The sequence below is a fragment of the Vulpes lagopus genome, chromosome 4 (genome assembly GCF_018345385.1).
Source record: "Vulpes lagopus strain Blue_001 chromosome 4, ASM1834538v1, whole genome shotgun sequence".
NCBI classification, from domain to species: Eukaryota; Metazoa; Chordata; class Mammalia; order Carnivora; family Canidae; genus Vulpes; species Vulpes lagopus.
This window is the reverse complement of record NC_054827.1, coordinates 36,728,840-36,755,854: the sequence shown is the minus strand read 5'-3', so window position 1 is coordinate 36,755,854 and position 27,015 is coordinate 36,728,840. Positions and strand designations below refer to the sequence as shown.

The 27,015-nt window shown below is 38.9% G+C and overlaps 1 protein-coding gene across 1 annotated transcript; it reads right to left on the bottom strand.

Annotated features, from left to right (window-relative positions):
* On the bottom strand, positions 1 to 25,108 carry FNTA (farnesyltransferase, CAAX box, alpha). The gene is made up of 9 exons (XM_041753450.1): positions 24,871 to 25,108; positions 22,721 to 22,806; positions 14,962 to 15,076; positions 11,062 to 11,166; positions 9,850 to 9,976; positions 7,302 to 7,450; positions 2,134 to 2,196; positions 878 to 1,049; positions 1 to 619 (listed from the first exon to the last, which is right to left on the bottom strand). Exons 1-9 carry the CDS (start codon positions 25,071 to 25,073, stop codon positions 497 to 499), a joined length of 1,143 nt encoding a protein of 380 aa, XP_041609384.1. The 5' UTR covers positions 25,074 to 25,108; the 3' UTR covers positions 1 to 496.
* Positions 25,109 to 27,015: the final 1,907 nt, after the last annotated feature.

Here is a 27,015-nt window from a genome sequence, read left to right as displayed (position 1 = left end):
TTTTAGGATACATCTATAATTTTATTACAAAACCATTCTTTTGGCATTAGTTGGTTACAGTGATAGCAAGATACTGTGAGTGTGGCATAGCAGCTCTAATGTAAGAGTTACATTCCCTGCTTCCTGAACCCAAATTTAAGTTACCTTATATCCATTACATACAAGTTACCTGCTTTCATTAATGCTGCAAATCCTGACGCATATACTCTTTAGGGAGGAGCTGATGCTAAGGGATTAGAGTAAATGTTGATAAGACTACAAAAGTTCCTTCATGGGACTTTCTTTTCCCTCCCCTCAAATTACTTTGCTTTAAAAGAATCAATTACTAGTCTGAATAGCAGCAGCACCCAAAGAGCATCACACTTAGTTCTGTTAAAAAGCAATACCTGTGCAATGCACGTTTTGCACCACAGGCAAAGGGAATGATCGCTTTAAACTCCTGCATTAGAGTCTCTTAAAAAAATAAAAGCATTCCATCGAGTTCTTCCAGATGGTGTTATTGCTGTACATTTGTTGGTGGGTCACTCTCTGTGCTATGTTTGCTTTGAAGGGATCTTCCAATATATCTCCAATATTCCTTTCTTATAGTGTCCTTTTCTTTAGCTAGAATTTCACACAACTGAAAATGAAAAACAAAAATTCTTTAAAGATCATATATAAATCAATCTCTAGGGCAAATGCTTTTGAGTCAACAGTTAAACTAAGATCATGTTCAAATGAGAGATATCATTATAATCATTTATCATGCTCACTGGTGATGTGTGTTTTATAGACCTGTGCTGAACTCCTGAGTAAACACTGAAAAGGGCATGAATATAGTGGCACTGGGGAGGCTGAATTCTGAGACACCAAGGAGAGCAGAGTTCTACTGGCTTACCTCTAATGCTTTATTAAGAATGTCCTCCTTGTTGTCACATTGGTTTTCTAGCATGTCTTCATAGATATCCACGAGAAAGGCAATCAGGTAGGGGGAACTGTGACTTGGTTGTAAATCAAGTAACTGACTTAGCAGATTGGGGTATCTGGAAAGACCACGATCCTGTAAAATCCTAAAAAAAAATTATTCTCAATTTTGAGAAGGAAGAACAAAAATAATAGATTAAGGAAAGATGACCTCTGTAACATGAACAAAAGGAGACTTTTTTTTTTTAAAGATTTAATTTTTATTTATTCATGAAAGACAGAGAGAGAGAGATGCAGAGGCACAGACAGAGGGAGAAGCAGGCTCCATGCAGGGAGCCCAACGTGGGACTCAATCCTGGGTCTCCAGGATGAGGCCCTGGGCTGAAGGTGGCACTAAACCGCTTAGCCACCTGGGCTGCCCAGAGGAGACTTATTTTAAATGAAGTTAAAACTAAACGAATTTTTAAAATTATGTAAGTTTTATTATGGATAATTTTCAGCTGAGTACAATTAGTTAAAAATAATGAAACTTAAAAGTGATCATTTATAACTCAAACTGCAACACACACAATTAAATCAGAAAATAAACCATCACCTTGAAATTAAAAAGTCAGAAAACAGGAGAGATATTTCTGTTTCTTCTTGAGATGGTTCTTTATAGCTTATAGCTCTCCAGATATTAGGATTCATCTCCAAATGTGACTGGGCTCCAAATTTTATGCTTTTTGGGCCTGGTTTCCAGGGAGACCTCTAAGCTAAAAAAGGAGCCTGATTATATCAGTGGCCACTCGAGTGAAACCTTGTCAATTTAAGGAATGAAATTTGTAAAAGGAGATCTCTAGAATTGAAAATAGAAAGGCTGGCTATGCATCTGTCCAATCTGCTTTTAAATAGTTTGTTTTGTCTTTACTATGCTCCTGAGCTAAACAGAAGCTGTGTATATCCCATTCTTTGACATAAACACTATAGGATTCATAAATACAATTCTAATTGTATTACTGTTTAGCCATGGACTATTCTAAAAACTGTGCTGGTATGTGCTTGGGAGGTGAAGAGGATAGAAGGCACTGTTCTTGGATGTTATCATCTTACACTGGTCTACTTCTCTTAGACCCAGAAAAATGGAAAATTCTTTAGTATCCTTTTGGAACCTAATTAACAGAACATATTCCATGATACATCACATCAATAGGTGGGTTTTATATAAAATAATCCAAAACTATTGCTTACCCTTTCAAATAGTTCCATGCGCTTTCATTATGCGGTACTAGTTTGATCATTTCCAGAGTGTACCTACAAGAAAAAGACCACAAAGAAATATGTATATAAATTTTAAGAGCAGTGCAATAATTAGAAATAGTTTTAATAAGACTGTGGCACAGCTTGGATATGTGCTTTCATCTATCTTAGTGGGCTGTGACTAGGTCTAGGTCATATCTATTTTAGAGAGAATCCTTCAAGTCTGCAGTTTTCAATTCATAGTTACATTGTTCCTCCTTCCTGTAAATTTGTAACCAATTCAGGAAAAGATACCTAACTAACACAAAGGCTCAATTTACAACAGAAAAATAAACTGATGTGGGAGATTTCCTTTAATTTAGGCTTTCTCTTTGAAGAAAATGGCAGCTAAAACGGGAGGTTTTACTTTTATTGGTAAAACAATCTTGGCAAAGAGCCTAAGGTCTACTTATGCCCAACAAATCCTGAGTCATTAAAAAAGGAGAACTACATAATCTTAGGAGCTGTAATAATAAATAGCAGGGAAATTGTATAGACAAAGAATAAAAATGAGAAATCAACACAAATGTGTACTTTTTATGTCCTAAAACAAGATTACTGGGCAGCCCCAGTGGCGCCGCCTGCAGCCTGGGGTATGATCCTGGAGACCCAGGATCAAGTCCCACATCGGGCTTCCTGCATGGAGCCTGCTTCTCCCTCTGCCTGTGTCTCTGCCTCTCTCTTCGCTCTCTCTGAATGAAATAAGTAAATCTTAAATCAATCAATCAATCAAGATTACTACTTATGATGTGATAACCAGTCAAAATGGACACTCCCTTTCTCTTCCCTTTAACCAGATTAAGTATAATTTAGATCCAATTACAACAAATTCCAAGGGAGTACCAGAATTTAGCTTTACTACAGACTTGCTCAACTGAGTAAGTCACTGACTAAAGTTCAGTAATCTTGATATTACTGCAGTGCTGTTAGGACAGCATTTTTTTCAGAGTACAGTAGTCCCTCTTTCTCCACAGAGGATAGGTTCCCAAATGCCCAGTAGATGCCTGAAATCACAGAGTATCAAATTCTATATATGTTTTTTCCTATACACATACTTATGATAAAGCTTAATTTATTGGCACACTAAGAGATTAAGAATAAAATAGAACAATTATAATATAGTCACTGTAATAAAAGTTATATGTAGTCTCTCTCAAAATGCCTTTTTTTAAAAAAAGATTTTATTTATTTGAGAGAGAGAGAGAGTGCGTGCAAGCTGGGGGAGTGGGAGAGGAAGAAGCAGGCTCCCTGCTGAGAAGGGAGCCCAACATGGGGCTCGATCCCAGCAATCTGGGATTATGACCCGATGAGCTGAAAGCAGATGTTTAACTGCTTGAGCCACCCAGGCACCCCTCAAAATATCTTATGAGACTGTAACTCATCCTTCTTGTGATGATTTAAGATAATGAAATGCCTAAATAATAAGATGAAGTGAGGTGAATGACAGGCATTGTGATGTAGCCTTAAGTTATACTACCTAATAATGTCTCACCATACACAGGGTCATCAGAGGATCACATGTTTCTGGACCACATTTGACTGTGAGTAACTGAAACCTCAGAAAGCAAAGCTGCAGGTAAGGGGGGACTACTATAATGATAAACTCATTCAGCATTATGAAAAGGTTTTTTCTGACTATTTTTACATGATCTAATGTTTCCAGTTATTTTTCAAACCATGTCCCTGCATGTCTTTATTAATCATTGTAGAAGACTTTTTTTTTTTAAGATTTTATTTATTCATGAGAGACAGGGAGAGAGGCAGAGACACAGGCAGAGATGGAAGCAGGCTCCATGAAGGGAGCCCGATGTGGGACTCAATCCCAGGACCCCGGGATCACACCCTGAGCTGAAGGCAGATGTTCAACAGCTGACCTAGCCAGCCATCCCTGTAGAGCTGACCCAGCCAGCCATCCCTGTAGAGATTCTTAATCTCATTTTGGCAATACCTAAAGAATTTTATCCACATACATATGCACTAAGGCATATATTTTAACCAAGTATGCACTTTGTTAAAATATGCACTTTGAGGTCAGAGTGCCTAGCTTGTTTTGTTTTTGTTTTTCTAAGTTGTCTCTACACCCAACATGGGGCTTGAACTCACAACCCTATGGACTCATGACGCCAAGATCAAGAGTTGCATGCTCTATAAACTGAGCCCCCCAGGTGCTCCAGACTGCTTGGCTTCTAATCTTAGTCCTATCAATTATTATCTCTGTGCTCTTAGGTGCATTATAGAACGGTACTGAACCTCAAATTCTCATCTGATATCTTACAGTGTTGTTATAAAAATTAAATAAGAATTCCTGGCATGTAGTAAATGCTTAATAAGTGGTAATGGGTGGGGCACCTGGGTGGCTCAGTTGGTTGAGCATCCAACTCTTGATGTCAGCTCAGGTCATGATCTCAAGGTTGTGGAATTGAGCCCTGTGTTGGTTTCCACAATCAGTGCAGAATCTGCTATAGATTCTCTCCCTCTCTCTCTAAATAAAATCTTTTAAAAATAAATAAATGGTAACTATTATTAACAGTACCAGTAGTACTCATGGAAATATGGCCATGATATATTAAATGAAAAAATAAAACAATGTGCATAATACCACTGCCTAGGTTGCTGTGCATACATGTTCGCAAACGTACTTAATAAGGTTTGGAAGGACCCACACTAATTGTAGCTCACTCTAAAGAATGGGGTATGGGAAGAGAGATAGAGATTTTGATGTTTAACTTTACGCAATTCAGTACAATTTCCCCCTACAACTAGACTGCATTACTTTTATAATAAAAGGAAAAAGAAAATAATCAGGTAAATCCATATTCTTTAGAGTTAAAAAATTTAAATTCTAGTTAACTACAGCTACTCTTTGTATTTTAAATATTTTATTTATTTATTCATGAGAGACACATAGAGAGAGGGGCAGAGAAATAAGCAGAGGGAGAAGTAGGCTCCCTCCTGGGAGTTCAATGTGGGACTCAATCCCAGGATGTCAGGATCATGACTGGAGCCAAAGGTAGAAACTCAACTGCTGAGCCACCAGGCGTCACACTCTTTGCATTTAAAATTTTTTTTGCCTATCTTAGTGGTACTGACAAACCTTAATTATGGAAAACTCTTAGACTTTTTTAAAACAATTTTTAAAATATTTTATTTTTAAGTAATCTCTACACTGAATATGGGGTTCGAAGTATGACACCCAGACCAAGAGAGTCTCACGCCCCACTGACTGAGCCAGCAGGCACCCCTGTAAAACTCTTAAGATTCCTATTTCTGCTTCTATTTAATAATAGAAAACCAGTGATTTGCCTTTGAAGGCTATGAGAAGTTACCGTGTTTCACTCTTCATACTCAACGTTGAAGTATCTTGTTAAACCTAACCTAATGAAGTATGCTATAGTAAATAAAGAATATGTGGTATTTGAAATCCCTAATTATTAGTGGGTTAATTCAAGGAATAACCTGAAGCATTCTATCTTTTGGCAAGAAAGCTATTGAATTCTCTTAAGGATGACACTTTACTTCCTTCAGAATATTTTTGTTCTAATCCTCATGACATAATACCAATCCTAGATGAAAAAAAAAAGTAATTTATAGAGGGCTGGATAATGAGTCTGAATTTTCCCCACTAAAGCCCCAGTATTTAGGTTTAAGAATAATAAAATTGGACAGCCCAGGTGGGTCAGCGGTTTAGCACTGCCTTCAGCCCAGGGGGTGATCCTGGAGACCCAGGATCAAGTACCAGGTCCAGCTCCCTGCATGCAGCCTGCTTCTCCCTCTGCCTATGTCTCTGCACCGCCCCCCCGCCAACCCCCCCCGTGTTTCTCATGAATAAATAAATATATTTTTAAAAAAGAATAAAATTATTTCAGTAAGTTCACAGTTATCCGTCAGATCAATACTATTCAACAGAACTTGCTAGGATGATGATGTTATCTGTGCTGCCCAATATAGTAGTCATTAGCCACACGTGGGTACTGAACCTGTGAGAAGTGATTCATACTACTGAGGAACGGAATTATGTGATTTTAATTAATTTGAATTTAAGTAGCCATATGTGGCTAGTGACTATCGTATTAGTGCAACTTTGAAGAGCAGAGCAGTAAAAAGAAAGCATGAAACATGCTTGAGGGGTATTTGGCTGCTTCTGAAAGAAGCATGGAGCAGAGAGTTAATGTAGGACCCTGGATTATGACCTTTCTTTCTTTTTAATGTAAATCACCAGAACCCGATATAGAACAGATTAAAAGATAAGCTAGCTGGCCTGACCTAAGCAGAAGTAATAAAAAGGGTGATGAAGGCAGACAGTTGTAAAAATCAGCTATTCCCAGGAGCTGTAATATTTATTTTTAACTTTTTAAAAGTTCTAGGCCCAATGTGGGGCTTAAAACTCACAACCCTGAGATTAAGAGTTGCATGCTCTACTGAGTCAGCCAGGTGCCCCTTGTTTTACTTTTGTAATTCAAATTATGACTGTGTTGTCATCAGGCTATAAAAACAATAAATATGCTCAAATATAAAACAGAGAAAAAACAAAGTCAGAAGTGGCTATTAATGTGTATAGATATTAATATTCATTCTAATTCAAAGAATTCTAGCGCTTATAACAGCTTTTTGTATGTTAAAGCAGTAGTTCTCAAATAGGGATGGTTTTACCCCACAGGGGACATTTGGCAATGTGTAGGGACATTTTTGTTTGTCATAACTTGAGGGGAGGGGATTCCTGCTGTTACATCCTGACAGGACGTAAAGGCCAGGAATGCTGCGAAACATTCTACATACAGCGTACAGGACATCCCCCCAACAAACCCTGCACAGAAGAACATGGCACCTGGGGGCTATTATCTAAAGGGCAGCAGAATTTAGTGAGATAGTTTTAAAATAAAGCTGATTTCTTTTCAATCTGTGGTAACAATATTTCAAGAAACTTAAGACATTACAATGTAGAGGTATATTATAGTATCTATAAATTGGCGTTAGAGATTTCATCTAAGCATTCTATCCTCTTAGTTCAAGGAGGGCAGGATCAGGGCCAGTCTTTATCTTTGTTGGGTCCCCAATGCCTTAGACATAATAGGCACACAAATATTCTTTTAATGAGTGAACAAGTGAAGGAGATTACTAACTGGACTTCTCTCTCCAATATAGCACGATCATTGTAGCCAGTGGTGTTAGAAATTACGAAGTATCTTTGGTTCCATACAGAGTTATTTCTCACATCCTCTTTAAGAAGTTGGTCTACATACTGCAGCTCATTATCCCAAAGTTTAAATTCCTAAGAGAAAATAAAAAATACCCAATTAGAAATGTCACATTATTCTTTTTAATATTTTATTTTTAGGTAAACTCCATACTCAACGTGGGATTCGAACTCATAACCCCAAGAAAGAGTCACACATGCTCCTCTGAGTCAGCCAGGTGCCCCTAGAAATGTCCCATTATTAATAAAAAATATAAATAAATAAAATTTCAGCTAAGCTAGGCAGAACTGAAGATGTAGAACTTATCACATATTTGGAGGAAAGTGACAATTGCAGGTCAAGGAAATGAAGGGGAAAAGAAGTCATCAAAGACAAAGGCATGGTCACAAAGAAGGAAAAAAATAAGGAAGAGTGAGCAAAGAGGCCTATGATTCAGTACCATCTTCTTTTTTTTTTTCTCTTAAAGATTTTATTTATTTATTCATGAGAAACAGAGAGAGAGACAGAGACAGAGACACAGGCAGAGGGAGAAGCAGGCTCCATGCAGGCAGCCCGACGCGGGACTCAATTCCGGGACTCCAGGATCATGCCTTGGGCCGAAGGCAGGCTTAGTTAAACCACTGAGCCACCCAGGGATCCTCCTCAGTATCATTTTCTTATGAACAATTTATATACCAAGAGGCATGTTTATACTATTTAAACAGACCGAAGAATTACTCTAAAAGACTAAATCACAGGCAAAAAAGGCTTATGTAACTAAATGCTTATGCATTATTTAAGGTGAAAATTTAGAGGGGAAAAAATCAAACTCAGAAAATGATTAATTATAGTAATTCAGTGGATTTGATAGGAATGCATAATATTAAGTAAAAGGGAAGTATTAAGAATGCACATATATGATAAAGTGACATTAAAATACATGTGGAGAAATATAAACAGCTTCATTTAAATACAAATTTTTACATTATAAGGTTATTTTAATTTAAAAACTATGGGAAAGGGCAGCCTGGGTGGCTCAGCGGTTTAGTGCCGCCTTCAGCCCAGGGCCTAATCCTGGAGACCCGGGATCGAGTCCCACATCAGGCTCCCTGTCTGGAGCCGGCTTCTCCCTCTGCCTGTGTCTCTGCCTCTCTCTCTCTCTCTCTCTGTGTCTCTCATGAATAAATGGATAAAATCTTTAAAAATAAATAAATAAATAAGAAAAAAGAAAAGGTCAAAATTTACAAATACTGCAAAAGCTGGGATATTAACTGTGAAAAAGCTAATGGAGTTTTATTTCTTATTTGAGAAAGGCAAAAGGGTAGAATTTCATGAAAAACAGGGCAGCTCTGGTGGCTCAGCAGTTTAGCGCCGCCTTCAGCCCAGGGATCTTGGAGACCTGGGATCAAGTCCCACGTCAGGCTCCCTGCGTGGAGCCTGCTTCTTCCTCTGCCTGTGTCTCTGCCTTTTTCTCTGTGTCTCTCATGAATAAATAAATAAAATCTTTAAAAAAAAAAAAAAAAACTGTTTTAAAAAATAAATAAATATATATATAAATAAATAAAAAGAATTTCATGAAAAACAAAAATACCAAGTATCTTTAGAAAATGTATGCCTTGGGATCCCTGGGTGGCGCAGCGGTTTGGCGCCTGCCTTTGGCCCAGGGCGCGATCCGGGAGACCCTGGATCGAATCCCACGTCGGGCTCCCGGTGCATGGAGCCTGCTTCTCCCTCTGCCTGTGTCTCTGCCTCTCTCTCTCTCTCTGTGTGACTATCATAAATAAATAAAAATTAAAAAGAAAAAAAAAAGAAAGAAAGAAAATGTATGCCTTTAATGAAATCCAGAAAAGTTTAAATTTTTAAGTAAGAAAAAAATTTGTGAACTACTCTTGGTATAAAGAATAGTATACAAAGTAGCAATCACTGGAAAAAATTCATAGGAAACAACACTAGAATTGTTTGCTGGAATACATAAAATGCCCAGAGTGGGAGTTATAACTATTCTCTTCTATTCAGGGTTTAGCCTAAAATTTTAGCAAGTGGGCAGAAATAAAATTATGACTGTAAAATTGTATTCCAAAGTTTATGTATGCAAAAACCCCAATAGGTACCATGCCCTTGTTAATTAAAATAACAGCTGTATTAACAGATTACAACTACCTTTCCTATTCAATTTGCTAGTAAATATAAGATGTGATACAAATTCAATCTAAGAAATACAAGTTAAAAAAAACAAAAAAAGAAATACAAAAGTTGCTATTATTCTTTAATGTGAACTACTTGTAATACTTACAATGAGATTCTAAAATTAATCAACATGAAGGACGTCAGGTCTTAAATAAGTGTCTTAATATTTCTTAGTCATTATATATTGTTTGTAATGATCTATATGTGTATTTCAGTTCAGGAGTATACTTATAATTCAACAGTAATTTTAATTATTTAATCCAGTTAAAACATAATCTGAAAAATATTGTAACAAGAAAGGCAATACCTGGATAACCCATTGTCGATGTTGCCAGGCATGATAATTCTTTGCATCCTGATTAAGAATATCAGCAATAAACTCAAGCTCCTGAGATGGATCTTTTAGCCATTCCACTAACACTCGCCTATGATGCCTAAAGCAGGGAGAAGAAAGAACTTTTGTGTTAATGCGTCCAAGAACTGAAGTATCAATTGTGTGTGTTGTACTCTGCGATGTGGAGGAAAACTTAAAAAACAGAAATTCACCACTAATTCTCTCTATACTGGAGAGAAAAGGTAACAAAGGAGAAACATTAGGAGGGAAAAATTCCAGAACGCTAAGTAAGAACAGTTGAGAAACATAAAACAGTTATTTGTGTATAAAATGAAATTAGATAGTTTTAAGGAAGATTAATTTCAAGCTAAATCTGAAGTAATCTTTTGACAACCACAAAATCCTGTCAAAGAATTCTGAAACATTCCCAGATGGCATAATGAGACTATAGGAAATGTGATACTACTTAATCAAGTATAAAAGCTCCTCTGATTATAAATAGGCTTTCAGTTTTTAAGTCCACAGCATCACCACTGCTCATTCCACCAACTCATGGGCAAATATGAATTCACTTCTACTTTGGCAAGTAGCTATGACAAGTTATAAGTTTATCAAGCCCCACATTGGGTATAGAGCTTACTAAATAAATAAATAGGGAAATGGTGTAATATGTGAGTTATATCTCAGTAAGACTTTAAAAAAATTCAAAAAAATTTCATTAGTATTCAATATATTAAAATTGAGTAGGAGCGATGGGAAAAGGGGAAAGATTTCATGCTTAATGAATGACATATTCTACATGCACAGAAAACTTAAAAATTCATCTTATACAATATTAAGATGGCAAGAAGGCAGCCTGGGTGGCTCAGTGGTTTAGCGCCGCCTTCGGCCCAGGGCCTGATCCTGGAGACCTGGGATCGAGTCCCACGTCGGGCTCCCTGCGTGGAGCCTGCTTCTCCCTCTGCCTGTGTCTCTGCCTCTCTCTCTCTGTGTCTCTCATGAATAAATAAATACATTCTTTAAAAAAAAAAAAAAATCCTGATAACAATCCTATGAGACAAGTAACATTAACTCCAATACAAAGTGCTAAAATTATAAAGAAAGAAACAATTCCCTATAACCTCATCACCCAATGGGCAGGTAATATTTGCATAGTGACATATTTCCTTTCTATTTTCATCTTACCAAACTTGATAGTTTTTAGGCTGTTCCTCAATTATCGCAGTGATGTAGTTCATTTCTTCATGCAGATCCTTTTGAAGTGACTTTAAGAGAACTCTCCGAAAATGCCTATAGCAAGCATCAAGCATTTTCTCATTAATCCATATAAACTGCCTACCACAATATTTGATAAAACTAAAACAGACATACTTTTGTTGGTAGGTATTCTATATAACCAATAATTTAGTAATGTAACTGTGTATGGTTGTCCAAATTCATACAACTATCTTGTGATTGGAAGAATCAAGCAATTTGAAGTAAAAATAGTGAAATGCAACAAATGTTGAGAGAGGAGAAAAAGACAAACAACTAATGATTATTTTCAGGTAACACTCTGATTACCAGAGTTCTATTATAGGAGAATCAAAGACCTCTCTTTCCTTATAATATTTCCCTATATGGTACAGCTTGTTTAGATATATTATTCATATAATAAATTAATTCCATTACAAACATTATCAAATATTTTAATTTTAGAGCCACACAAATACGCTATTTATAAATGAAACAAGTTTCTCTTAATGTCTTCATAGGTAGAATCAAATCCTTAAAAAACTTTTTCTCTAAAAACATGATTATTAGTTCTGGTCTATTTTTACTTCAAAATTTCCAACTCAATGGATAACAAAAGAAAAATAGCTGCTTTAAAAGTTATCTTTTAAAATGAAATGCTAATAGGACAGATAACAGTATTTTTCTATTTTATTAGTTTAAGGAAAATTAGATTTCATAAAGCACGGACATAAGCAGCTTGGTTTAGATGAGTAATGTTATCAGGTATAACTAACTGCCTTTAAAAAACTAGCACATAAACTTAGGAAATTTTAAAATGCATCCTAAGTTACTTTGTGTTACATACAGTCAGGAATCTCTTAAAAGAGAAGAAAGTGCTTATCAGACATATAAGATAATAGAATACCATACTAAGAATTCCAGTGAAACACGGTAGATTAATTGGATAAGTTTATCCTGACACCCTAATAAAACCCCACAAAAATGATAGTAAAGAAATGAAGAACAGTATAAATGCACAAAGACAAAGAGAATTAGGGGGTAATAAGTCAAGGGATACCACAGCAACTGAAAGAGGTCAACAAAATTATGGAAAATGTTAAGTTGACAGACAAGTTTTAACGGACTTTGAAAAACAAAGTGCTAAAAACCTGTCAACAGGAAAGAAAGGTTCAGAAATCAGGTGTTAGGTATCCCCAAAACTGGGCATCAAAGATAGGGTTAAAAACAGTGTAAAATCTACAAGAGCCCTTAGCAGCCAAGATCCCTCCCCTAACCTAATCAGGTGATGGAATCTACTAGTCTGGTGTGAGGTAACAGAAAAAATATATATAGGTCTCTGCCCCTGATTCCTGGCACTCCTGAAACACTCAGGAATTCCTAAGTGAGAAGAGCACTAAAAGCGGGGCACCTGGGTGGCTCAGTGGTTAAGCCTGCCAAGTCTGCCTTTGGCTCAGGTCATGATCCTGGGGTCCTGGGATCCAGCCCACATCGGGCTCCTGCGTAGCGTGGAGTCTGCTTCTCTTTCCCTCTACCCCTTATCCTACTCATGTTTGTGTGTGCTCTCCCAAATGAATAAAATCTCAAAAAAAAAAAAAAAAATGAGCACAAAATTATTCTATTGAGGCTACTCTGGGTGGCTGCTTAGATGGCTCCTAGTCACCACAAAGACCAAACCTTAATCAGAAGCTTGGAATTACCAGTCTCACCTCCCACTGTCTGGACAGGGGAGAGAGACTAGAAACAGTTAATAATTGATCATGCTTACTTACGGGACCCTCCACAGAACCCCAATACTAGGGGGTTTGGAGTTTCTAGGTGGGTGAACCTATCCATGTTCTAGGAGAGAACATACCCTCCTCAATGACAAAAGATCCTGAACTTGGGACCCTCTCATCAGGCCTTGCCCTATACATGTCTTCATCTGTATCCTTTTATCACATCCTTTAATAACTAGTAAACATAAGCAATGGTTTTCCTGAGTTCTGTGAGCCACTCCAGCAAATTAACTGAACCCTAGGAAAGGGTCATGGGGCTGATTTATAGCCCCTGGTTAGAAGCTTAGGCGACAACTGGATTTGCAATTAGCATCTGAGATGGGGGCAGTTTTGCAAGACTGAGCCCTTAACCAGTGCAGTCTGATATTATCTCAATGTCAGGTAGTTAGACAATGTCTGGTGGACAATGTCAGAACTGACTTAAATTGTAGGACACACAGCTGGTATGAGAGAGAACTGCCTGGTAGGAGAAACACCAGAGCCATTTGATGACCAGAAATGTCAGAAGTGAAGCATTTTGTGTGAAAGTAAAGGAGACACACAGGAGGATAACTGTGGTTCTTTCTAAAAACCTGGCAAGACACAGCTGGCTTTACTCTCTGGAAAAATCTGAAGCAGAAAGGAGTATCAGACACAGAGGAATACAGGGTGAGGAAAAGGACTGGAAACTGGGAAATTTAAAACATTAATATACTAAAAACAGCTGAGAACCCCCACCCCTAACCAATCTCCCCCCCCCCCTGCCTGACCCCAATAACTATGGCAGCCCAAACATATACTCCTCAGGCAATAATCAGATGACTCTTCTTTGGAGGAACAAACTAGCCACAAGAAGAGATCTGGAATTGCTGACATGTGAAGATTTTGCACAAACAGCCACATCTCCAGAACTCACTAACCTCACAGTGAAGCTCGCCAGTTGACAAGTCCTGCCACATACAGAACTTCCAATCACGATTTTTCCTGCCTCTATTATAAGTTTGAAAGGAGAGTCAAGGACTTGAGAAAAATATTTACGTGAAAGAAAAAGACCAAAACGAACATAGAAAAATGAAAATATATCACACATCTATGAAATAAAAGACAAGATGCTATTAAAAAAATACTCAGAAAACAAAAAAGAGCTTTGGAAATTAGAAATTTTTGAGTGTCAACAGAAATCAGAAGAAATATCTCAAACATAAATGAAAAGACAAAGAAAAGAAAATAGGAAAAAGCAATAAAAAAGGTACCACATGCAACTAAAAAAAAGCATTCCAGAAAGAAAAAACACAGGAAAGAGAAACAAAATTTTTGAAAAAACATTAGAAAATTCTCTGGACCTACTTAAAGGTTTAAATGAAATAACAGGAATCTTCTCAAGAGAAGATTCTCATCTTCTTCAAGAGAAGCTAAAGGAAACAGAAAATGAGGTTTAAAATTCTGAAGGAAAATGATTTCTAATAGAATTCTACTAAGAAAATTGAGAAGAAACTAAAGACACTTTTCAATATATAAAATCTCACAAATGATTTCCCACATATCCTTATATAATTTCTCTTCTACTCAAGGATGTGGCCAATAAAACAAGAGAATAAATGAAGAAAGAGAAAGAGGTCGGGTCTGGAGACAGGGGATCAAACGCATGAAAGGGCTGGAGACTAGATGTGCAGTGCTGACATTGGTGAAAAAGAAAAAAAAGGAGCTGAAGGATTACCTGTTGTGTTCAGTAGTAACGACACATTTTACACATATCAGAGAGCCTGGGATACAATTACTTAGTGGCACAAAGAAAACGAAATGAAACAACAAAAAAAGGCAATCTGTTAAAAGGAATGTACTCTGAAATACTATAAAATGGGGGTCAGCATATTTAATATGCAGGTTAACTTAAGGAAAAACAGCTAAGATTTCTTATCTCTGGGGAGTGGGACTATCTCTGGTAGTGAGAAGGAAGGGGGCAGAGAATGCCATTTTTTATTCAGTCTCTGACTTTAAAACTCATAGTGTGAATTATTATTATGATAACAAAGTTAAGGGAAAAAAGAGCCATCTGAACTAAAACATGAGACATTTAATGATGACTGGTACTTACCACACTGTGTAATTGGCTGCATTTAACTCAATAGCATCTCTGGTTAGTTTAAAAGCTCGTTCACTTCTTTCATCACGCTGCAGAACAGCCCGGAAATAATCATAAACATCTCTAACTGGGGACAGAGCATACAACTGCATTAGAACTATCTTTCTTATTTAAACTTACTACTATAATACAAAATGCTGTTACATTTTATAAGGAAAGATATTCAATTTATATCCAATTATATTCAATTTATATTCAATTTATTTGCAACAATAAGCAAATGAAAGTCAAATGACTATATGAACGCCACCCAGAGAATGCTTTAGTTTAAAAGGCACAATATATGTGTGACTATACTTCTTGTTCATGTGTACATACAGAGCCTAATACCAAATTCCTAATCTCTGAAAGACGTTATGCACTGAAGTAAAATTAAAAGTACATCTATCCACTATTGAAGTAAAATTAAAGTACATTTATCCACTACCTGGTTTTCTCACATTTTATTTTGATCAGTTTTATAACTGAAAAAGCAATATACACAATCATAGAAAATTCAAATAGTAAAAGGTTCATACTAAACTTTCTTTCACCTAAATTCCCAGTCCTCTTCCAAAGAAGCAGCCACTATCAACTGATTCTACTGTATCCTTCCAAGTATATTTTCTAAATCCACACTCCCATTTTTTACATGAATGAGATCATACTGGGGGGCTTGGCTGTCTTAGTAAAGCACGCAACTCTTGATCTTGGGGGGTCTAAGTTCAACCCTCACACTAGGTACAGAGATTACTTAAAAATAAAATAAATAAAATCCAGTTTTTGGTTAAGTTCTTCATGTATTTTGGATACTAACCCTTTATCAGGTATGTCATTTGTAAATATCTTCTTCCATTCCACAGGTTGCCTTTTAATTTTATCGACTGTTTCCTTCACTGTGCAGCAGCTTTTATTTCCCTGGCCTCACGAGACATATCTAGAAAGAACTTGCTAGGGTCAATGTCAAAGAAGTTACTGCCTGGGTTCTCTTCTAGGATTTTTATGGTTTCAGGTCTCACATTCAGGTCTTTAATCCATTTTGAATTTTTTTTTGTGAAGGGTGTAAGACAATAGTCCTGTTTTCCCAACATCATTTGTTGAGAGACTGTCTTCTTCCCATTGAGTATTCTTTCCTATTTTACTGAAGATTAACTGACCATATAATTGTAGATTTATTTCTGGGTTTGTATTCTGTTCCATTGATTTATATGAGTATTTTTTCCCAGTACCATACTATTTTGTCCTTTTCTTTTTAGAGAGAACGTGTACGTGCATGCACATGAGACCTGTGGTGGGGAGGGCATAGGGAGAGGGAGAATCTTTAAGCAGGCTCCATTTCACGACCCTGAGATAATTACCCCAGCTGAAATCAAGAGTCAGACACTTAACCAACTGAGCCAACCTAGGTGCCCAAGTAACATACTATTTTGTTACTACAGTTTTTTTTTTTTTTTTTTAATTTTATTTATTTATGATAGTCACAGAGAGAGAGAGAGAGGCAGAGACATAGGCAGAGGGAGAAGCAGGCTCCATGCACCAGGAGCCCGATGTGGGATTCAATCCCGGGTCTCCAGGATCGCGCCCTAGGCCAAAGGCAGGCGCCAAACCGCTGCGCCACCCAGGAATCCCCGCTACAGTTTTTAATATAACTTGAAGTCCAGAATTATGATGCCTCCAAGCTTTGCTTTGCTTTTTCAAGATTGCTTTGGCTATTCAGGGTCTTTTGTGATTCCATACAAATTTTAGGATTGTTTTAGCTCTGTGAAAAATGCTGTTGGTATTTTTTTAATAAATATCTTTTCTTTTTATTTTTAAAGATTTTATTTATTTTATTCATGAAAGACACACACAGAGAGAGAGAGAGAGAGAGAGAGGCAGAGACACAGGCAGAAGGAGAAGCAGGCTCCACACATGGTGCCCGACATGGGACTCGATCCTGGGTCTTCAGGATCACGCCCTAGGCCAAAGGCAGCGCTAAACTGCTGAGCCACCCGGGCTGTTTGCTGTTGGTATTTTGACAGGGATTGTATTAAATGTGTAGATTACCTTGGGTAGTACAGATATTTTAACAATATTTGTTCTTCCAATCCATGAGCAGGGAATGTCTTTCCATTTCTTTGTCATCTTCAATTTCTTTCATCAGTGTTTGTGTGTATGTGTGTCTGTGCGTGGTTTTCTTTTGAGAGACAGCAATCTTGGAGGGGTGGGGAGGGGGAGAGAGAGGGAGAGGTTTTTTTTTTTTTTAAGATTTTATTTATTTATTCATGAGAGACAGAGAAAGAGAGAGAGGGAGGGGGGCAGAGATGCAGGCAGAGGGAGAAACAGGCTCCATGAAGGGAGCCCAACGTGGGACTCGATCCTGGGTCTCCAGGATCAGGCCCTGGGCTGAAGGCGGCGCTGAGCCACCCGAGCTGCCCTAAAGATTTTATTTATTCATGAGAGACACAGAGAGAAACAGAGAGGCAGAGACCTAGGCAGTTTATCAGTTCTAGCAGTTTTTTTTGGTGGTCTTTCAGGTTTTCTATACATAGTAATATATAGTATCATGTTATCTGCAAATGGTGAAAGTTTTACTTCTTCTTTACTGATTTGAATGCTTTTTATTTCATTTTCTTGTCTGATTACTGGGACTAGGACTTCCATACAATGTTGAATAAAAGCTGTGAGAGTGCACATCCCCATTTTGTTCTTGACTATAAAAGAAAAGCTCTCCATTTTTCCCCCATTGGCGATAGTATTAGCTATGGATTTTTCATATATGGCCTTTATTTACTGAAATAAGCTCCTTCTAAACCTACTTTGTTGAGGATAACGGTGGTTATTTCTTGATGATGAGAATCTTCTTTTGATTTTAACCTCAAAATTTTCTATGATGTATTACTTCAAAAAAGTATTTTTTTTCAAAAAAGTATTTTTAATTAAAAATATATATTCCATGCAAACATTGTAAACAATACAAAAGAACATGAAGTTTCCATTCACTCCAATGCTACTTCCTAATGCACTGGATTTCTATCAAAGGTAATGGCTGTTACCAGGCATTTTTCTGCGCACACACACACACACAGGGTTTTATTTTTTGCCTTGTAAGTCACATTTTGTTCTAAAGTTTCTTTCTTTCTTTCTTTCTTTTTTTTTAAGATTTTATTTATTCATGAGAGACACAGAGAGGAGAGAGGCAGAGACACAGGCAGAGGGAGAGGCAGGCTCCATGCAGGGAGCCCGATGTGGGACTCGATCCCTGGACTTCCAGATCATGCCCTGGGTCGAAGGCTGACGCTCAACCGCTGAGCCACCCAGGGATCCCCTAAAATTTATTTCGAATATTTCCTTGGTAAGAAATATGAAACGAAATGGAAATTAAACAGTTTTACTAGGATCTATGACTTTTAATACTTTGACGTATTTGTAAGTTTATGGTGGCAATCATACAGGAGAGATTAGAAAGATTACTTCTGTTTCATTATAAATAAGCGCCAGGGATGCCTGGCTCTTATTTATGGTGGCTCAGCGGTTGAGCGCCTGCCTTTGGCCCAGGGCATGATCCTGGAGTCCTGGGATAGAGTCCCACACATCAGGCTCCCTGAATGGAGCCTGCTTCTCCCTCTCCCTATGTCTCTGTCTCTCTGTGTCACGAATAAATAAAATCTTAAAAAAAAAAAAAACTCCAGAGAAACAGTTTTTCTACAACAAATCTAGAAAGGACTGGGCACCAATTTTTGAAGTGAGCCTGTGGCAGATATTAGGGATACCACAACATGAGGAGGAATATATGTTCATTTACGAATGGTACTGCGTCTGGATGAAAAAGACATTAGAGCAATAAGATGGATGTGGGGAACATATTAAAAGGTGTTGATGGGGGTATCTTGAAAAGTCCTGGCCAGCCATTTTTATTTTTCTGTTTCATCAGGAAGTCACCAAGATTTAATATTGTACTTTTTAAAAAATTTTTATCCAGAAAGAGTAATTTATTTTTTGCGAATAGTAAAGGTCAGCAATTGAAAATAGCAGGCATTGTTTATTTTTAACATTTTTCTTTATTCTTTATTAAGTAATCTCTATGCCCAACATAGGGGCTCGAACTCATGACTCTGAAATCAAGAGTCGCGTGCTCCACTGATTGAGCCAGCCAGGTGCCCCTGTTGTTTATTTTTAATGAAACTGGTTTATTTTTCACACAGCTTTTCATTTTGGCATTTTCCTCCTCAATGACATGTTCTTCCATGCCAAAATATACTTATCTACATCACTCTTTTTCCACTATACCACATTAAGAACATGGCATATTTATGTGAATGGTTTTTTTTGCAGAACAGAATTCTTCAAGCGTGAATAAAATACTCAGCTTCACAGCTATATATGTCAAGCTGACATGCTCATAAATGAATCTGGGGTTATAGAAGTAGAATTTTATAATTAATAAATTTTTTGGGCGAACCCTGGGTGGCGCAGCGGTTTAGCGCCTGCCTTTGGCCCAGGCGCAATCCTGGAGACTCGGGATCGAATCCCACATTGGGCTCCCGGTGCATAGAGCCTGTTTCTCCCTCTGCCTATGTCTCTGCCTCTCTCTCTCTCTCTATCATAAATAAATAAAAAATTTAAAAAATAAAAATAAAAATAAATTTTTTTCAGTAGTTTTCAGTATTAAAATATTATTTTAGGGATGCCTGGGTGGCTCAGTGGTTGAGCGTCTACCTCCAGCTCAGGGTGTGTTCCCAGAGTTCCAGGGTCGAGTCCCACATCAGGCTCCCCTGGAGGAACATGCTTCTCTCTTTGCTTGTGTCTCTGCCCCTCTCTCTCTCTGTGTCTCTCATGAATAAATAAAATCTTTAAAAAATAAATATTTTTTTTAACTAAAAATTACACATTTGATATACTGTGATACTCAAAGTTTCTAAAACTTATGGGCCCTTTTCACTCAACTTGTTTCTGAGATCTGTCCATGTTATAAAAGATCTAGATCTTCTTAATGGTTACCTAATATTTAATTGTATCATAATGATACATTTTATTTTTCCATTTTCCAAAACATAGATATGTAAGTGGCTTCCAACATTTTGCTTTTTCAAAAATGCTGCAAATTATAATAGTTAACACATATAGTGCTTACTCTGAGCCAGACACTGTTCTTTATTTTATGTATGATTTGCTCACTCTATAACGTACTGGCCCTTAAATGACATTGGTTTGAACTGCACATCTTCACTTATGTGCAGCTTTTTTTGATAAATATAGTACAGTATTGTATTTTCTCTTATAAATTTTTTTTTAAGATAGATTTTATTTATTCTTGAGAGACCAAGAGAAAGAGAGAGAGGCAGAGACACAGGCAGAAAGAGAAGCAGGCTCAATGCAGGAAGCCCATTGCAAGACTCAATCCAGGAACTCTAGGATCACACTCTGGGCCAAAGGCAGACCATGAACTGCTGAGACACCCAGGCATCCCGTTATAAATATTTTTTAACTAAACTCTATCTCCATGTGAGCCTTAAACTCATGACCCCTAGATCAAGAGTCACATGCTCTACTGACTGAACCAACCAGGTGCTCATGATTTTCTTAAAAAGATTTCCTTTTTCTCTAGCATAACTTATTTTAAGAATATAGTATATAATACATTTAACATACCAAATATGTTAATTGACTATGTTATTACAGTAAGACTTCCAGCAAGAGTAGGCTATTACATTTTTTGTTTGGTTGTTATGTTTTTTTTTTTTTAAGATTTTATTTACTTATTCATGAGAGACGCAGAGGCAGAGGCAGAGGGAGAAGCAGGCTCCCTATAGGGAGCCCAATGCAGGACTCAATCCCAGGACCCTGGAATCACGACCTGAGCCAAAGGCAGACACTCAACCACTGAGCCACCAGGTGCCCAAGAGTAGGCTATTAGAATCTAAACTTCTGAGGAGTCAAAAGTTACACACGGATTTTCAACTGAGCAGGGAATAAGAAGGTCAGCACTCCTAGCCCTCATGTTATTCAAGGATCAACTATAGTTAACATTATTCTCATTTTACATAGGAAGAAATAAAAATATAGGGAGGTCAAATAATTTGTCCAAGGTTATAGAGTAAAATGATGAAGTTGGAATTTAAAGCAGTTGGTCTGTCTCTGAAGTCTGTTCTTAACCTCCTAGTACATGTCTTCTGATATCATATGCCAGAGTGTACCCAGACTGTATCACTGGAAGCAGTATTTCAAGGTTATAAGATAGGAGCATTTTCCAGTTTTACCGGATAAACCAAACCCCAAAATGGCTAAACATGAAAATTACCATCTGAAATGTGCAGATCTGTTCATATGTCCCAATACCTGATATCATAAGATAGCTTTAATTTTTTTCATTTAATGTATGGTTAGGAAATAACATATAACATTCAATAACATGAATAACATGCTCATATTCAAATGCACAGAAAAATACTACAAAACCAATGTGATTAATCCATCTTTTCATATAGGTATAAGATGTCCTTTTTATCAAATATTAAGTTCCCATCTATCCTGATCTATTTTTTTTTTAAATTTTTATTATTATTTATTTATGATAGTCACAGAGAGAGAGAGAGAGGCAGAGACATAGGCAGAGGGAGAAGCAGGCTCCATGCGCCAGGAGCCCGATGTGGGATTCGATCCCGGGTCTCCAGGATCGCGCCCTGGGCCAAAGGCAGGAGCCGAACCGCTGCGCCACCCAGGGATCCCCTATCCTGATCTATTTTTAGATTAATCTATTTATTTCTACACCAGTTCCACATATTATTTTTAGTAGTACATTTTTATATTTAAGTCAAACCTTCACATCATCATTCTTCCTTTTCAAACATTTCTTGACATTACTTCATAATCAGAAAAATACAATAAATGCTTTTTTGTAAAAAAGGAATAATCCTGGATAACAAAGCCTTAACTGAAATGTGCACATAACACACACAGAGAGGTGGTCTGAGGATTATGGGGCCACCACAACCAATTTAAATCAGAATATATATGCACACACATAAAAGTACAAAACTAGAGCAGCCTGGGTGGCTCAGCGGTTTGGCGCTGCCTTCAGCCTGGGGCATGATCCTGGACACCCGGGATCAAGTCCCGCCCTGGGCTCCTTGCATGGAACCTGCTTCTCCTTCTGCCTGTGTCTCAGCCTCTGTGTGTCTCTCATGAATAAATAAAATCTTTTTTTTTTTAAAAAGTACAAAACTAGCATTCCATTTTATTCATCTACCCTTTCTTAGAAGAAACAATTAACATTTGCATGACCTTCAATTTACAATGCATTTTCATTCACATTCATTATGAAAGAATGATACTTTGTCAAAGAAAATAATCCACTCATTTTAATATCAGTAAATGTATTCTGACTGAGGCTAACACTTCATTGCTGAAATATATTTCAAAATACACAAGTTTCAGGAAAGTTTATTCTACATAAAACAGCAACTCATTTATGTTGTGTCTTGTGTGCAGATCAAACAGTAAATGAAAAGCACAATCACAGTAACTATTACATAATATAATGTAGCATTCATTACTTAAAATATGTCCATTCTTTGGACAAAATAAAAGTTTTAACCATGAAAATGAATTATAAAAAAGAAGAGTATCAACTTAAGTCACTTAGATCTTTATTAGACAAAAATCTGTCATCTATGTAACCATATAATTGTCCATTTCAAGTCTGCTACTAAGCTTGACTTATAGACCTTTTTCTAATAAAAAATAAACTTACATTTTTCACTATAAATGATCTGGACCACTGGATTGGGGCCATCATTCTGCGGCACTGGATCTATATCAGCCCATTCTGCTCTGTCCCTGAAATATATACATTTTTTTCAGTGAACGTACTCAAACATAAGAAAATGGATTCTGGTGTTTTTAAAAATAGCAACAACTACACTTCCATTAAAATTAGTACCTTATAAATATTTTAGTGTAATCATGGATGGATTCTTCATGACCAGGTTTTGCCATTTTGCTTTAACATAAAGTTTTTTAAAGGAACATAAGAATAAACTGAATGATCTGCCCACTAAAAGTTAATAAATCAGTAATTCTCAAATTTAAAGTTTCTATGTAAGTGGAAAAACATGTTATGCAGTAAGTACACAACAGTTTAAATTAGGAAACAATTAAATTAATTGGTCTAATAAGACTTTTTGAAGTTAGCATTGTAAAAAATTTGAGTAGCAATTAGCTAGGAACTGACACTTTAAAATCAAAGCAAGAACTATTAATTTACTAAACTGAGAGGTGGTCCAGGTGGTCTTTACAGAGCAGGCTCTGGAATCTGATAACTGGGTTAAAATGTAGGCTCTACCACTTACCAGCTGTGTGACCTCAGGAAAGTTACTTAATCTCTCTGGGCCTCAGTTTCTTCATTTATAAAGTGGAGATGATATTACTAACTAACCTTAGAAGGCTGTCTGGAGGATTAAGTGAGGTAATATGTCAAGTACTTAAATGTGTGTAATAGTAAGCACAAAGATAGTAAATATGTTACATATATACCAATATATTAGTATATAACCAACATATGAAACATACAATATTACCGTATGCTTAAATGTGTATGCTATGTCATAAATATAGCATATAATAAATGCATATAGTAAGTAGTCAATGAATAGTACTCATCATCAATGCTAAAGTAACTATAGTGGCACCAACAGGTGCCTATAGACAATTCTTTGCAAACTGCCCAGTATGACCAAATTTACTTTAACCACTCTTTTATTTAAATTCTTTTCCTTTCACCCATCTTTGAGTTCTCTATACTGATCAACTACTGACAGCAAAGAGTCTGTGGCATCCAGACAATCCTGAGGTTGTGGCCGCTGTACCAGAGGAAACAGGAGGGAAAAAATTCCTGAGGTGTGTGATCTAGAGCCTGGGGGTGTAGCAGAAGAAAGGTGAGGCTGTCATTCAGTCAGTGAAAAATCAGACGCGGCCAAGTGAAGCAGCTGAGTACTTTACTGCTCAGAGAAGAGGTGTGAAGATTATGGGGCTACCACAGCCAAATTATGTGCCTACAACTACTCCAACAACAAAATCTGGAGTGACTTTCACTCATTCATAAAGTCAAGGCAAATAAGCTCTCTAATGGTTTTACCTAGAACTACAACAAGGATAAATAAAAGAAAAATAAGATAAAAGGATTTCTCAATTGTCTTGCAAGTTTAATTGGAGGTAAGGAACCGGCAGTACCAGAGAGCAAAGGACACCAGGTGACGTAGGGGTGTATTACGGAGTGGAAGGACAAACACTTTCTCCGTCTCACAGCTTAAAGTCGGTGCCTGCCTGACGGCCGGCGCTGAAATACTTAAAGAAAATGTCCCAGTCCTTAAAGACCTTGTACTAGCTCTCTCCGCTTTGACAGAACCAAGCACGGGAAGCCCTTACACCTTGTCCTTCAAGTGAGCAAATGTGGACCTCATTTGTATTTAAATCATTATTTCCTGCCAGGTTACTAAACAGCACCCAAGCCCTTCGGTATTCAGACTGTATCAGGCATGGCGCTGAGGGAGCGAGAAAGCGGGAGATTTGTTAAATTCCTGAATCACATCTAAGCAGCCTGAGACGTGCAGCCCCGTGCGCTGCCGGCTCTGCCGCGTCCGGCGTCCGGCCTCCCTCCGCCGCTCGCGGACCGCGGTGCCCCGGGAACAGCAACCCCAGCGAGGGCGCTAGGGCCGCGCGGGCCTGACCCCGCCGAGGGCCCAGCCCCGGACCCCGCCGGCGCACCCCCTGCCCGACCCCGCCCGCCCCGGCGAGAACTTCGGCGGACTTGCGGGGGCCAGAGGAGCCGGACCGGAACCGCCGGCCGCAGCACCCGCCTCCGAGGGAAGGGCCTCGGAGCCGCGGCCCTGCTGTGGGCGTTACCTGTATAGGACATAGGTGGGCGAGTCCAGGCTCAGGAACCCGTCGTCCATGGGGGACGCCACCGCTTCTCCCAGTTCTGCCGCCATGGCTTCCTCTTGCTGCTGCGGCTGGGGCGGCGGAGGGTGCGGCTGGGGCGGCGGTGGCTCCGGCTGTGCGGACTCGCTGCCCTGCGCAGCCTCTCCAACCCCCTCCGTGGCCGCCATCTCGCCTCGGCCGGCAGCGGAGGTGGTGGCGGCCCCGCCCCTCGCGGCCGCGCCCCTCCCCCCGCGGCGGCCCACTTCCGGTGTTCTCGCTTCCGGCCATAGAGACGCGGAGCAGAGAGGCAGGGCGGCGCGGTGGAGGCCTAGGTTCCGCGCCTGGCTGAGCTGGTGGGACTCCGGACTTCCCGCTGGGGTGATGGTTCTTGTCCTTCACACAGGGTGCCGTCGGAGCGGTGGGTGGGGGCAGGCAGCCCTCAGCGCGGACCCACCCCCCGTTCGCTCCGCCCGGGGAGCAGGCCTCCACTGCCGCCTGTTAACCCTTCGTGTTTCCTGTGCACATTTTTCTCTTGGATGATGAGTTCATGCCGCAGAGTCTAAGTAATACAGAGGTTTGTCTTCCGAAATTAAAATCCTAACAAGTACTGCGTGTATGGTATGGAAAAGGCAAACCTTCACTTAGCCGCTAGGGACCGGTGTGTGGCTTGTTCCCGGCAGTGTGGACGCCAAGTGTACATCTCGTGAGGGCAACGGGCCCGCCACCCTGCGCGGGTAGGGACCCGGGACCTGTACTCAACATACTCTGCCTTGGTGCACTGGTTAGTTTTGAGCTGTAGGCAGTTGAAAAACAGCAACTGGAGGAAGGTGCTTTATCTGAGCTCCCTTTATCCGCCTAAGACAGATCCTCCAGAAGAGACTCCTCATAACTCATCCCTGGGGCTTCTACAGAAGCGGAGACCGCAGCCAGAGAGATGTTGCTCAACTGTCCTGTCTCCCAAAGATATTTTTAAAAAATATTTTATTTATTTATTTATTTGTTTATTTATTTATTTATTCATGAGCGACAGAGAGAGAGAGAGAGGCAGAGACACAGACCAAGGGAGAAGCAGGCTCCATGCAGGGAGCCCGACGTGGGACTCGATCCTGGGACTCCAGGATCATGCCCTGGGCTGAAGGCGGCGCTGAGCCACCCGGGCTGCCCTAAAGATTTTATTTATTAATGAGAGAAACAGAGAGGCAGAGACCTAGGCAGAGGGAGAAGCAGGCTCCTTGCGGGGAGCCCGATGTGGGGCTCGATTCCAGGACCCCGGGATCACGCCCTGAACCAAAGGCAGATGCTCAACCCCTGAGACCCCCAGGTGTCCCTCCCATCTACTCTTCTAAGGGCTCCTTCATCTTACCTAAAATTCATTCTCTGGAGAGGCCTAAATTCCCACTTCTCTCTCCCTATTAAGATGGTATTTAAGCGTGGATTTTAAGCAACCTCAGTGAATGACTGTTTTCCTGAGTATCTTCCTTGTATATGTGAGTCATATGTGTTAAAAACTCTGTTTTTCCTCTTATTAATCTTTTATTGCTAGAGTCACAGCCAAGAACTCAGAAGGGTAGAGGGAAAGTTATTTTTCACCGTCTATAACAGTCAGGAAGGCTTTTCTGGGGGTTATTTGTTTTTATTATTTTTAGAGCGCAAGTGCAGAGATGGGAGGCAGGGAGGGTCAGGGAGAGAGGGAGAGCTGCGACAGGGCTTAAGCCTTTCACATGTGTTGTTACCACCAACATGGTTACTCTTATTCATACCATTTTGTGTTTTCTGTTAATGTTTTCCTCTTCTTTCTGTGCTCCTTTTCAGCCCTGACTGAATTTGTCTGTTCCTTCTTCTCTACTGGTTTGAAAGTTATACAGTCATTTCTATTGATTTATTAATGAACATATTCAAACTTTTTTTAAGCGGGGGCGGGGGGGGGGGGCGGGAAGGGAGGGGCAGAGGGAGAAGGAGAGAATCTTAAGCAGGCTCCATGCCCAGCACAAGTCCCATGTGGGGCTGAATCTCACAGTCCTGAGATCATGACTTGAGCCGAAATCAAAAAAAGTATGATGCTTAACTGACTGAGCTACCCAGGCACCCCTCTGGGGGCTGTTTGAGCAAAGACCTAAAGGAGGAAAATGC